Source organism: Metarhizium brunneum, chromosome 1 (assembly GCF_013426205.1).
Source record: "Metarhizium brunneum chromosome 1, complete sequence".
Taxonomy (NCBI): domain Eukaryota; kingdom Fungi; phylum Ascomycota; class Sordariomycetes; order Hypocreales; family Clavicipitaceae; genus Metarhizium; species Metarhizium brunneum.
Window position 1 is genome coordinate 9,151,397 of NC_089422.1, and position 13,563 is coordinate 9,164,959.

Below are 13,563 nucleotides of genomic sequence, written 5' to 3' on the forward strand. Positions count from 1 at the left end.
AGGACTGCGGTGTTCGCAAAGGCTCTGTGGTTGGGCGAACAAGCAAAGAGCAAATAAGCCCAAGACGGAGGCTGGTTCGACATATTAATTAATATGAACTGGTAAAAGGAAACATGGTGCGGGGTCAACAAAAGCAACAACTTCACAAGTGCCCTAGTTATCTAAGTCGACCATATTCCGCCATAACTACGTAGTAAATACTGGATCGCATTCGCGCTGACTGGCCTTTAGCTGGTAGCATGTGATATTAGATATTCTGGAAGTGGGAAGGGGCTATAAGATTGTAACCGGGGCGATAAGATGCGGTAAAAAATTTTTGAGTTGTGAGTTAACTCATGAGTCAAGGGCGAAAACTCAAACTCAACTCACGTGAGTTTTTTAAGTTTTGAGTCATGAGCCAACTCATGAGATGCCGTTTGAGTTAACTCAAACGCCAGGTATGAACCTAGCTTTCCGGTCCTTGTGTTCGTGAGACAGGGATTATCGGCACGGCCTGGTGGGATAGCCATACGATTCGGAAGCGTCGCACGCCATATCTATGCAGAACAATCAGTCAACGCATGTTGGATGCATGAATTTGCCATTTCGCTTAAATACGAAACGTTTGGGTTGAACATAAGGATAGGGACCGGTACAAAGTTTATGCTTGGTTGTATTTGTAAGCGTCTTTTGTTCTTTGCTATCTTACTACATATATATATATATATATATATATATATAAGAGTGAACATAGCAAGCCGCCCCCCTATAGATTATTACATGACAATTTACCAACAGTCAATCTCAGCCTGTGCTATCTTATACATCCCTCCTTTTCTTATTTGCTTTATCGACTAACAACTCGCCTATTTTTACAATGGTTCGCAAGGCAGTTACTACACTTGCTATCGCGTTTGCTTCTGCTACGGCAACCGCGGCGGCTATGGACAAGAGGATTGTCAACGGGGAAGAGGCTAAACCAGGCGATTTTCCATTTATTGTTAGTATTGGCTCGACGCCTTCGGGGAAGAGCCATTTTTGCGCCGGCAGCTTGTTGGACAACATTACAGTTCTTACTGCTGGCCATTGCGTTGCATCTGCCTACTACGTCAGAGCAGGAACACAGGTAAACAACTTTGCATCAGGCTGCCCCATTGGCTACTTAGGATAAATAACAGAAGATTGACAGGACCTTGGCGAGGCCGCGGACGTTGCAGAGGTAGCATACGCCAAGTCGCACCCTGATTTCAACTTGACTACAAAAGACGCCAATTATTATGCTGTTAATGACATTGGAATCGTCAAGTTATCAACTCCAATTAACAGGAGCGACAAAATCGAATATGCCACGCTGCCCGAAGACGGCTGGCACCCCGCGGTTAAGTCCACCGGAAGAACTGCAGGCTGGTGAGTGCTATGAAGCTTCAATGTTGGACAAGACGCTGATGGATGTGCAAGGGGTCCAACGATCAGCGGAAAAGGCTCTCCGAAGGCAGTCGACCACCTCCGCGTGCTTGATATTCCTGTTCGCCCACTTGAGGAGTGCCTGCAATACTCTCTAGTTCCTGATAATAAAGACACAAAAATATGCGCTGGTGGAGATGGCAAGATTACAACAAGATATGATGGCGGCGGCCCTTTTATTGACCAGGACACTGGATACTTGAGTGGTGTCGTGTCGCAAGCGATGAGCGACGCGAAATATCCAGGGACATTTACTAATGTTGGCAGCTACATGTCGTTTATTGAGGAATATCGTGGGTCTAACGGTCGTCCTGATCCTAATGCTCCGTCTAGGGCTAAGCTTCTCCAAGAGGCTGCCAAGAAGTTCATTTCCGAGGATGAGGTTTTCGAGCACTGCGATAGGACCGGACAGCCTAGGCTAGACTGCTACGAGGCTAAAAAGCCTTGTGATACGCAGCGACGAAAGAAGCCCAATCAAACGCACGAGGAATATTTTCAATGTATTGATGAAGAAGTAATCAAGTGGCAAAAGTTCTTGGAAGAATACGATAATCAAGGTAACAAGAAGGTGCAAGGTTGAGAGAAGCTTGCTTCTAGGGCATCTAGCTACGATCAGACTTGCAAATAAATCAGTAGTATTGTATGATATTATAATACTATTCTGTATTTATATACTTATTTATATGTTTGCGTTGAATAGCTGTCTCAGAACAGCAAGAGCTCGCCGCCTTAACCCGTGTTCCCTGGGATGTGGTCGAGGGATGGTGGCAAGTCCCTTCCACCTCGGATGCGCCTGAGTTTTCTGAAGAACAGGCACAGCACTTCAACCTTGGAAAATATAAAAACGAGCAGGCCAGGGGCGTGGAGAAGACGTGGATGTCGTAGCTTCGATGCCCCATGAGGGCCCAATACCTGGGATGACGCGTCAGATACAGGGACCGGCTTCGGCAAACCCCGTGCGTTCAAGGACTCATCTCATAGTCGCTCCACTTTAGAAGCCACCTTGAGCTGATAGATGTGTACAGTAGCTTTATAATGCGTTGACTTCTAGGCCCTCCGGCTTGTGGTGTTACGACCCAAGCCGCAGGCTGCAGTGTAGGTCGCAGAATGGGCCGACTATATGAGCCACCCCGCGGAGGGACAAGGCCCATATTAGAAAAATAGTCGGAGCGTTGGCACAAGGTGATGGCAAGAGTCGTCTTGCGATCTGAACAATTACCGTGTAAGACTGCCTCTGTCGATGAGGTTGTAACTGTGGTTTGCTTTCCTGCTTTCCAACAAGCAATTCAAGGAGCCGACTTCCAATGCACCACAGGATTTGAACCCACTTGACGTATCCCTTGCGGCTCGCAATACCATCATCTCATTAAAACTGTATATGAAATATCTTGGCCATAAAACCACTCATCTGTAAACAACATCCGACTTCCCCTTTTTCGTCCCTTCTGCCACTTGCTCACGCCACTCATTAGCTTGCAACATTCATGGCCAGCCGTACTTGATACACTAATCTCTTTGCAATCCATACTAATCAAAATCTCCGAGCCAAAGATCGAAATCAGCTTGTTGGCATTTTTTAAGTTGCACGTACTTCTTACGCCAATTAGGGCCATGATTGTCCCGCCAGATAGAAGCAGTTTCCTTTGCTACCTCTTCGCTCACATCTCGCCACTCCGTAGCCTGAGGGTCCAAGTTGTGTCTAGCAAGAGTTGTGATGTCGAAGCGATGTCCTGCCCAGACTCCCCGGGTGATCTCCGTCGGGTCTGCCATCACGGTTGGAGAAAATGTTGACCAACTGGCGCGTGACACGATGACTTCGTGAAAACCCAAGTACTCAATGAAAGGGCCATGGATATATTCTGGTTTAATTGCAATGGCCTCAGAGCGAATAAACTCCTTTATAGTGAGATTTCTGAGAATCCACGACTCATTCTCCGGGAAGTAGGTTGAGTCTTCGCAAACGATCTCCGAGTAGGCCAAGTTGAATGCTGGATCATGCGACTTGTCTCGTTTTTTGCACGCCTCATATAGGCGTATGGACGCGTCTTGGATGAGTTCTATCTTTTGTTCCTTGGAGCCAGATTTGTTGCCAATGTCGTAAAGTGGGATTGATTTTGAGATTTGCTCATCTATCTCTTCCTCCGAAAACAATCCAGGGGGGACATCCCCTGGCTGCGTGTACTCTCCAACATAAACAATATTCTCGTCAGCCCATTTACCCCAGAGCGACATGTAGTAATCGTGGAGGCGTCGCCGAGCAATAGCCCAGAAAGATCGTCTGGCTAGGCCAAGGCAAATAAGGTCTTCCATGCATTCAACTTCTTCAAAAACTTGTAGAATAATTTCCATGGGCAGGTCAAGAATAGTAGCACCGTGGCCACTGATGGGTTTTACTGCTTGGCCCATGATGCGACTTCCCCTTTGGATCGCAGTAGAGAAACGGGCCTCATCTTGACTGCCGCGTTCGTTTGGTACTTGGAAGATATCAGGCTGTGGGACAGGGACAGCAAGAAGATAGACGAGTGCTCGTGACCATTCCTGGAAAAGAAGAGTATGGACGGGGACTTTTTCGGGTCTGAAAAGCTTGGCGTTAGGGGCAATCAGCTGGAACTTTTCGGATGAGAAAAACAAATCCCTGGCTTCAGGGGGCATGCGCATCATCCAGTCTAGCGCTGCCGACACCAAGTCATCCATTTTCGGGGTAAGATTCGGAAGGGCTGTACAAAAGATGGATGAGAAAGGTGACTAGATGGACAAAATGTAGATGATGAAGGGCTGTACCTCTAGTGGGAACTAACATGCAGTGATGGTATTCAGACTTGAATGAGTAGTAGCCGTCTACCTCCTATGCAAAGCTTTGATTGCGTTGTGGTTGTAGACGGGAATGTGTCTGGTGGTGACAGTTGAGGCAAGCGCAAAGAACTGCCAGTCGGAGAAGACAACCATTTTCCACGGTCAAAATATACCTCGACGCATTGCGATTTCTGTTTGTTGGGGCCTCCGACAGTTCATAGTCCTTGCAAGTGTCAACACCTGCCAGCCTGCCAGCCGCGTTTGTCAACGGGGGTCGATGCATGTGGCTTTACTAACCGTTGACATGTCAAGTGAAGTGATTATGTACGCGTTTGCAAACTGCCCATGACTGAAAACGCGTCGACCTCAGGTATTGGCCATGGCCCTCATGCTCAGCTCCTTTTGCTATGGCATATATTCATGCCAAAGGCCAAAAGCAGTCCTGCAGAGGCTGTCCAATTGAAATGCTCCCCAAACGCTTCGGATCCTACTGTATCGGACGCTGCCATGCTCAACTCTGCGGAAGTCAATCAACCTGTTTGCCTAAACCAGACGTCAGAGTCAGGTAAGTTAGATGGCTCTAAATGCTACAGCTGGACCTCGGAGAAACTTTGTAGTCGCTCACAATATTGGATATCAAACCAACATCGGTCATCATTGGGCCAGAGATTAATATACATCCAGGGACGTTATGAAACTGGACAAGAGCAGATTCTTACCAGGCACGTGGATGTACCTCGCAATTTCCATTCGTCAGTTCATGCACAAGTCATTCACTCATACCGTGGTTCTCCATAACAGCTCGAGGCAAAGAAGCAAGAGGCAAAGCAGTACGCCTCTACGCCCAGTTCCCACCATGTGTGCTCGACCGGGGCCCAATTTCGCGACAATTATCAAACCCTCGGCCTCCCAAATCTCGATCGCGGTGCTTTGGAAACCCTCTGAAACAGGTGAATTGCAAAAGAATGGATGAAAATAACGAAAAATGCGCCAAAAATAGGCAAAACAACTGCATTTTCACTCGACAACGGTAGAGGTCTCATGTACCGTGTCGGGTTAGAGCAACGAGGTGACGAACAAAGAAACACGGCATTTCTCGAGCAGACGCTTATTGATCTACATACCATAACCAACATGCATGGTTCGTTGGTAGCAGTAATATGCGATGGTCACAGTCACTACATAAAAACCAACAGCTTTCACATGGATGTACAAGGCCACAACAACCAACATGATGAAGCCAGTGGTTTGCGATCGATACCACGTCTCGAGGCTTTTCTCGGCGTCAGTCTTTTCGTCCTCTACACATCTCAATACCACTCATGTGAGAATGTCGCCTCTGCTGTCTTTAGCACTCTTGTCTCTCCTTGTAACAAGCTTCAACCAGACACCAGACACCAGACACCAGACCGCCACACCGCGCTGATCATCCAGGCACCCATCCTGCACGACCGCCTGTGCTCCAGCAGAGGGTGGCACGAAAAGTTCCAGACTCTTCAGCCCATCTGGGCACCATAACACAACTGTTGGCACGATTCGCTCACGGATCGCGGAGATGACGGCTTAATTAAACTGTAACAAAGGGAAAGGAAGATCGCAAACCGCAAACAACTCCCACCCAAAACATTTACAGCGAGAACCTAATAATAAACCCGTTGGCACGTGCAAAATGAGACAGACAGTGGAGAACATAATTTTAAAAGTACCCTATCAAATCTGGTTGACAATGGGTTCCAAAAACGACGTGTTTTACAAAGTAAGACATTACGGCCCAGGAGTGCGCATTGCCGGGCACATTGCGCACCATGCCGCCATTGCCTTTAACAATCCGCTACAATCGTCCCAGATGTCGCTCGAGACGGTAGCAAACGGTCCCTGGAGCCATACATAGATTGTATGCCATTGATTTGCACTCATCCGTGCCAACACGCGGTTTTATCATGGCCGGAAGTGGAAACCAATTCGGCTCACAACAACACACGACAATTCTTACGCAGGACAGACAGGTATAAAAACATCAGTCCATCCTGCCGTATTTCCATCAACTCATCCAGCCCCAAAGCAACTTGCTCAGTCGACACATACTCTACCCTTCTATACTTTACAACCCTATTTTACACTCGCGATATCGTCAAGCCCCCATCACCATGAGACTGACACCCGTTCTCGCCTTGGCAACAGCTTTCGGCGGCGCCATCGCCAGCGCTGTCAGCCAGGCCAAGGGACTGCTCGCAGAGCCCAAGCAGCTCGAGGAGCGCACCGAGGACAAGAATCCGTATGGATACGGGAATCCTCCCCCTGTGCAACACACGCCAAGCACCACGACGCAGCAGGTCCAGCCTACATACGGCGCCCCTGCATATCTCACACCGTCCCTCGAGACTCACTTCAGCAAGCCGACTCTCACCTTTCAGGCTCCGGTCTATTCCATCCTCACTACGCTGCAAACCTCGGCCAAGCCCGTCACTAGCAAGTCCTCGACGACGCAGGCCGCCACGACTGATGCCGCACACGACACGGCCCCAGGCTACGGGGCGCCCCCGGCCGTGACGAAGTCTTCCACGACTCAGCCTGCCCCGACGTACGGGTCCTACTCCGTACTGTAGGCCAATATACCCCAGCGTGAACTGGCACTGAGGCAACACGTCAGGTCTGGGGCGGCTGCACGGGGTCCATGAAGAATGGGTGCTGTGAATAGACGGAGAGGAGAGAAAGGTTGCCCATGTGGTCGCTTTGCAACAGGGCAGGAAGGTACAAGTCGTGCCGAGGCAATTGGATAAAGCAGTTCTGTATAGTAGATAGATCAGACTCATGGAGTGGGCTTCCAGGCTGCAACGGATGCTGGTTGCGCGAACATGTGTTGCTGAAGACGAGTGGGATGCAAAATATACAGTATTTATATACAAACATGCTGGTGTTCTGCCCTTGTGACTCGATGGTCTTGCCTGGGTGTCGAGATGCATGAGGGCCCGGTGGTCAATATGGAAGCGTGTGTAGGCGATTACATGGTTGACTTGGTGTAGCGACATGATCCCTGGTGGCCATGGCGCCAGGCTGTATGTAACCAGCAGGACAGTTGTAATTGCAAAATGTTGCCGTACTTGACTTTTCTTATATCTATCCACGAATATTTTTATAATTTCTGTCTGCAGTGCGAGACCCAGAGACTAGAGCCAATACTATTTAGGATCATTGATACATGTGTGTTCGGCCAGTGGCTGATGTCTGGATCGTGTCTCGGGATTCAAGTTGAGAACATCTTTACAAGCACAATTCGCCTAACCTGTTTACATGATGGACGTTTCCTCCAACCAATTGACATTTCGCATCAGTCAATCGCCAACCGACACATTCACATGTCCCCGTGGCAAGCCGCCGCGAGTCACTTCCACCGCCTCACGACGTGTCAACCGATGCCAAGGTCGTGTCCGGGGCAGATGCCCACGAGGGCTGGGTGCTCGCCGCTGGGACACGCTGAGGCACCCGCACCTCGCGGTCGAGGCGAGCGCGCTGTGGGACGGCGCCGGCAGCCCCGACGCCGTGGAGATGGCGAGACTGGCCGAGGCGCCGGAGGCCGAGGCGTGCTGGACGAAGGCGGTGAAGTCGTGACGGGACGGCATCGGGCTGGTGTTGTTTCAGGGGTCTGAGATGAACGGCGCCAAAGGGGCATGTATTGGAGTCTGGTGGGTGGTTTGTTTCAGACGGGGAGTGCTGGTTTTATTTTTCTTCTTCTCTTGGCCTCCTTTTCCTTCTTGTTCTATTTTCCCCAGGCCATATCAATATATTTCTTGCGCAGCGAATGGAATATAGTATTGACCATTTACCGAGTATGTAGTATAGTGTACACGCTGCTTGTGGCCCCGCCCGGGCCGGGATGCATCCACGTCTGCTCATCGATGCAGCCGTGTTGCCGTTGCCGTGTCTCACCTCATGAGACAAAATCGAAATAAATGTGCCTGGCCCGTCTAGTCTGCTCGCAGAACATGGCTACACACTCCCTCGTCCTACCCCGCACGTAGCCAATCCGCCCAACCCCTCGCCGCTGCCCGTCGAGAAACCTCGGCAACATGTCACCCTCGCCCGTCTTGCTCCCAGTCGACATTTATTCACAGCCAGCCCGCCCATTCGAAAATAAGCATTCTCCAACGCCAGTAATGCCCACCTCGACGCTGAATAATACTACCGCGCACTAGTACTAGAAAATATACATGCCAAAAACACCATGGCCCCCTCCGCAGCCGCCACGCCCACGCTCAGAGAGAAACTCGACCTGCTCCCGGCACTAGGATCCCTCGTCTTCACCACCCTCTCCGCGCTGCTGACAGGATGGCGGCGCGGGCCCAACGATGAGCCCTCGCTGTACCTGCACGTCGTGTACGCCGCCGTGCGCAAGCTGATTGTCCGGCTGTCCTCGCCGCAGCAGCAGTACGCCCCCCCCCCGAGAACCTCCCACCCGCTCCATGCCGACCCGGCTAACCACTGACACCTATTCCCAGATGGGTGTTCCCGTCCACCGACGCCGTGTACAAGCAGCAGGCGGCGTCCTTCAAGCTGGCCCCGCGCACCGTCGAGCTCCGCCACGGCGCCAAGGGCCTCTGGATCGGCGATCCGGACGCCGGCGCCGTCCTCGTCTGGTACCACGGCGGCGGCTTCAACCTGCCCGCGCTCAACGGCCACCTCGCCTTCTTCATGCGCCTCGTCCGCACGCGCCCCGGCCTGGCCGTCTTCTTCGTCGCCTACGGCCTCGCCCCGGCGGCCACGTACCCCGCGCAGCTGCGGCAGGCGGTCGAGGCCCTGCGGTCCGTCGTCGCCGCCCGACCGCCCTCGCGCGTCCTCCTCGGCGGTGACTCGGCCGGCGGGAATCTCGTCGCCGGCGTGCTGGCGCACCTGGTGCACCGCCACCCCGAGATCGACGCCCTGCCGCTGCCCGGGCCCCTCGCCGCCGCCGTCATGATGGCCCCCTGGACCGCCCTGGACGGGGGGGCGACAAACGCCCGGCTGGCCGGCTACAACGGCGCGGACATCCTCGACCGCCGGGCCCTCGAATACTGGGCTGCGAAGTACATGGGTGATCGGGCCCCGGACTACTACACTGACGCGTCGAGCGCGCCCGCCGAGTGGTTCCGCGGCCTGCCCGTGGGCAGGATACTGGTCTTGGCGGGCGGCAACGAGATCCTGCTGCCGAGCATTGACTCCTTTGTCAAGACCCTCGAGGTATGTGTGTGTGTGCTGCGTCGGGGCGTCTGGCGAACCGGGCTGACGTACTGTACTACTGACCTAGGCTGGCTACGGCCCCGTCGAGTTTTACGTCGCCGAGCGGGAGGCGCACATCGCGCCCTTTGTCAACCTCAACTTTCACTCTAGTGCGCCCACGGGGCAGGGCGACAGGTTGCAGTCGTGGCTAGACGAGGTTGTTGCTTCGAGGGGGGAGACTGCCCATTTGTAGCTTCAATGTTGGCCATGGCAGTTGGGGGCTTCATGACCCGGTATATATTGTGCCAGGTTTTTTCTTTTTTTTTTTGGCCAGCATGACAAATGATTTGGGCAAGTAGACCAACACCTCGTTTGTTCACCTACTACATGTCATCTTCGTCACATTCGCATTCACTGCCATGGGCTCGAGTAATGTATAGCTGCGTACCTGGGTATTTGCCAAGAGCGATATGCATACAATATAGTAGACATGAATCACCTCGTAAGCCGCTCAGCAGCTACCCGGTGTATGTTCCAGACGATTTCCTCCTCCAATGACTACGAGCCGTCGCTTCGTTCCGGAATTTGATCCATGTACAAGATACTTTTGATAGATGAGCCTTTGCCGTGCTCAGCCTGTCGTTAGGCACCAACCCCATTGTGCGATTGGGTGGCGGCATCGCAGCCAACGCTGCCTCGGCTTCCGCCTCCCCCTTCGCGCTTCTCCTTCCTGCAAAGACATAATTGAACTCGTCTGGAAACTTCAATCACCGGCAACTCCGATACAAAACCTCAAGCCTACCTGGGTACACGACTTTCCTCATGGGCCCCATCTCGACGCCGCTTCTCCGGCACATGTTCCGGCAAGCATCTCAAGATCCTGACCGCCACGCATTCTCTCTCTGGCAAAACCTACTACATGAGCGGTTCCCAAGCCCAGGAGTACACTCTGTGATATGCGATATCCCACCAGCCGATAGACCGCCGCGCGATACCCTTGTCGTCAGCCGATACGATGCCGCCAGAAACACAATGACCCCGTTGCTGTGGGTGGAATGCAGGGTACGTGGTGGTACTGTCGAGGGTCTGGAAAGACAAGCCGTCGAGTCGGCAAAATCGTGTCTGGAAACGAGTGGCTTGCCATCTGTTTTCGTCCTCACCGTCGTGGGAGTTTCGTTTCGGGTATGGCTGTACGAAGACGGTGCTGACCAGCTCACTTCTCTCTATGGGAGCCCCAGTGTCGCAAATTTGGGGCAGTACATCGATGTTGATTCAGAAAAGGCAGATCTGTTGATGTTCTTCTTTGAACTGGCCAGGAACGGGGCCAGAAACGTGAGGGATGCACGGGAGCGTCTTTTGGACCATCTCGTGGCACGTACAAACGGCCATTTGGAGTAGAGCGTTGGAACGTCTTGGGCGGTCCAGGTTGACGCAGAAACAAACGAATAAATTCATGGAATTCCGCGGAACAGTGGCAAAGCACCCCTTTTTGTTGTTCAAGTGACTGCTGTCGTATATCCGTGTAGAATTGGGGCACAAGCTTGTGGCGAGCCTCCCGTATCTGGTTATTCGGGCTCTGACGCGACATGAATCACCCTAGCCTCCTGTCGCAAGTACCACCACTCCAACTTGCCATGCCAAGGAATCTCTTGCCATGATTGCGCGCCGTCAACGACTTGCCGTCCGTTGAGTCGAACCTCACTGACATATTTCTTGTCGCGTTCTATCTCTCCTTGCCTAAGCCACATTGGCAGCTCTGGTCGTATGGCTACAGTGTCCAGTGTCCAGTCCAATCGATACTGACCGACACAGGCACGAGTTCCGTCATGGTATTGGAGCAACATGCCTATGATGGGTTGGTGTCGAAGACGCTTACCACGGCATGGCGTTACTGCGGCAACATTCTCCAGTCGACAGCACGAGTAAAGATGCGTTTGACCAAATCGATGGGGGATAGAGTTTGGCATCCAAAACTTTGAGTTGGTCGATTTTTCCCAGCAGCTTGGAATCGTGGCCTGCACCCCTACGTACCTAACTCGCTGCCCGTCTCGTACGCTGTCTACCTCGTTAACGTATACTTTTGAGGGTGAAGTTCCAATCTCATGGACTCGGGAATAGGTATGCCGAGGACTGGGGATCTTTCCCAAAATCGATGCTCGGCCGCGGTTAGTGACGAGCTATATTGAGTTATTAACTTTGTCTCTTCATGTTGCGACATCGCACACGCATTGCCTCACCATCAACGTTGTAGGCCAATGCAGCTGGCTTGGCGGCCGAAGTGTGCACCGCAGAATCCCAATCTCTTTGACGTATTCTCCCGGATCTACAGGCATGTATATCCACGTTAGATCCTTGCAAATAATGTCTGCATCATGGTAGAAATGCCGGCTTGCTGTTTGGCGGTGTGCCTGCAACTTTATGACCTGGCGTCGGAAAATAGCAATAAAATACCCCTGGACATGTGGCGCATTGAATTCGACATGGCTCATTCTCAATCCTCGGGGCGGAAAGGTGGAAATTTTGAGTCCTTCGAGGTCTATCACTTTGCATTCCGTGGCTGGCTCCGGCCAAGCAGGGCCGCGGATGGAACCATCTGTTGCATCTTGTTCCATCCCATCCATGATGCCCCTGACCTTCAACCCCTGAATGCGTGTTGGTAAGCCTGTCCGTCCTCTCCATGGTGGCAAACTCACATCAGATACAGCCAGGATATGTCGAAGTCCCTGCTGGCGTCGAAGCTCCACCCACCATACGTTGTCAGCCGTCTGCTGAGAATCACTTCTGGGAGCGCACACGTGAACCCCTCGGATGCCCAGGTGATCATACTCCAAGAATATCTTGCGTACGATCTGGCCCGGGTGCGGGGAATGGATATGCTTGCAGTCCAGACGGGCTCCCTGGGGCGCCTTGTTGTGAAGAGACTGGACATAGGTGCTACCCTCAATGCGTACATAGGACGCATACACGTCCTGCTCAAGGTCAATGGTGACGGTGTTGGGAACAGTCGGCGCAGTATGCACCAGGTGATGCAAATTGACCACGGCGTACTCCCGAACAAGGTCCCGCGCAACCAGGCGACGCAGCTCTGGTGGAAGTGTGGCTAATGCGCCTGATGTCGTTCGACGCTCCAGGAGATTCAGGATGTATGCTGTTCGTTTTCGTTGCAGAGAAAAGGCTGGAGTGTAGTCGCTATACATGGAATCCACGAGTAGATGCGATGTCTGGCCAAACTTGGCCGAGTAGAAGGCGTAGCACGAGGTGTGGAAGCAAAGGATCCCCGGCTGGCACCAGCAGCCTCGCTTGGTGCAGGCGATGTGAATCGTCACATGCCCATCTACATGTGTCCCATTCTGCGCGAACGGAAAAGAAACCAGATTTCTGGCCTTGGTGTCTCTTAGGTCTGACAATTCGCACCGTGAGACACATGCGACTCAACTGCGCGGACGGGGACACCCAACATACCTGCGGTGACGGACTCTCCATCGCGAAACCAAAACTGGCAGAGTCTGCAAAGTGCGCTAGAGACACAGAATGGTTGGCCATGGACGTCCATTGAGTTTCGTTGACCGTTGTTGCTTCCGCGTCGGCTGGCCGCGATGACGACATGGAATGTGAGGCTGTGGTTTGCAGGCCTCGGGGTATTTTATATCTGGACTAGCCTGGGCTGCTTCTTTTTGGCTTACTCAACAGGGAACTTGCCTCGTGTACTCCGTAAGTACCTAGTAGGCGGCAGGTAAAAACGTTACATCATGACATCGCGACTTCCGATCTTATGACGATGGCCCTGCAATCAAACCCACTCAAACCGCGATATCCAATTGCCCGTCTTTCAAACTGTCTTCCGCGGACAATAGCCATTTCAAAAATCCCACCAGTTCAGAATTGTATGTAGGGTAGGGATTATGCACCCCAAAGACGTGTCTCCACGAGACTCCAGGCTAATGTGGGCCCGGTGGATCGTACGTTGAGTAACCAAGTGCCAGTATTGTAGAAGCGGGTCCTGCCCACTGCTCGCATTGATTGGCTTATTTTCGCTATTCTGCCCCTTGGTCGTTGCACTACTGTCACCACAGCAACCATATTTATCCTCAGCCACCCGCGCAGCGGCAGCAGCTGGCAAGGGTCGAACAACAA

The 13,563-nt window shown here is 52.3% G+C and overlaps 6 protein-coding genes across 6 annotated transcripts; 4 read left to right on the forward strand and 2 right to left on the reverse strand.

Annotated features, from left to right (window-relative positions):
- Positions 1-856: 856 nt before the first annotated feature.
- On the forward strand, positions 857-2,023 carry TRYP_3 (Trypsin; the record flags this gene model as incomplete). The annotated part of the gene is made up of 3 exons (XM_014685852.1): positions 857-1,105; positions 1,169-1,386; positions 1,438-2,023. 3 exons carry the CDS (start codon positions 857-859, stop codon positions 2,021-2,023), a joined length of 1,053 nt encoding a protein of 350 aa, XP_014541338.1.
- Positions 2,024-2,970: 947 nt separating this feature from the next.
- Positions 2,971-4,137, reverse strand: G6M90_00g028250 (uncharacterized protein; the record flags this gene model as incomplete). The annotated part of the gene is made up of 1 exon (XM_014685851.1): positions 2,971-4,137. One exon carries the CDS (start codon positions 4,135-4,137, stop codon positions 2,971-2,973), a length of 1,167 nt encoding a protein of 388 aa, XP_014541337.1.
- A 2,246-nt stretch (positions 4,138-6,383) lies between these two features.
- Positions 6,384-6,842, forward strand: G6M90_00g028260 (uncharacterized protein; the record flags this gene model as incomplete). The annotated part of the gene is made up of 1 exon (XM_014685850.1): positions 6,384-6,842. One exon carries the CDS (start codon positions 6,384-6,386, stop codon positions 6,840-6,842), a length of 459 nt encoding a protein of 152 aa, XP_014541336.1.
- A 1,616-nt stretch (positions 6,843-8,458) lies between these two features.
- On the forward strand, positions 8,459-9,682 carry G6M90_00g028270 (uncharacterized protein; the record flags this gene model as incomplete). Its single annotated transcript, XM_014685848.1, has 3 exons — positions 8,459-8,661; positions 8,733-9,450; positions 9,518-9,682. The coding sequence occupies 3 exons, from the start codon at positions 8,459-8,461 to the stop codon at positions 9,680-9,682; spliced, it is 1,086 nt and encodes a 361-aa protein (XP_014541334.1).
- A 569-nt stretch (positions 9,683-10,251) lies between these two features.
- On the forward strand, positions 10,252-10,827 carry G6M90_00g028280 (uncharacterized protein; the record flags this gene model as incomplete). Its single annotated transcript, XM_014685847.1, has 1 exon — positions 10,252-10,827. The coding sequence occupies one exon, from the start codon at positions 10,252-10,254 to the stop codon at positions 10,825-10,827; it is 576 nt and encodes a 191-aa protein (XP_014541333.1).
- Positions 10,828-10,994: 167 nt separating this feature from the next.
- G6M90_00g028290 (uncharacterized protein) lies at positions 10,995-12,982 on the reverse strand (the record flags this gene model as incomplete). The annotated part of the gene is made up of 4 exons (XM_066130007.1): positions 10,995-11,606; positions 11,667-12,071; positions 12,123-12,829; positions 12,892-12,982. The coding sequence occupies 4 exons, from the start codon at positions 12,980-12,982 to the stop codon at positions 10,995-10,997; spliced, it is 1,815 nt and encodes a 604-aa protein (XP_065985974.1).
- Between the last annotated feature and the right edge of the window lie 581 nt (positions 12,983-13,563).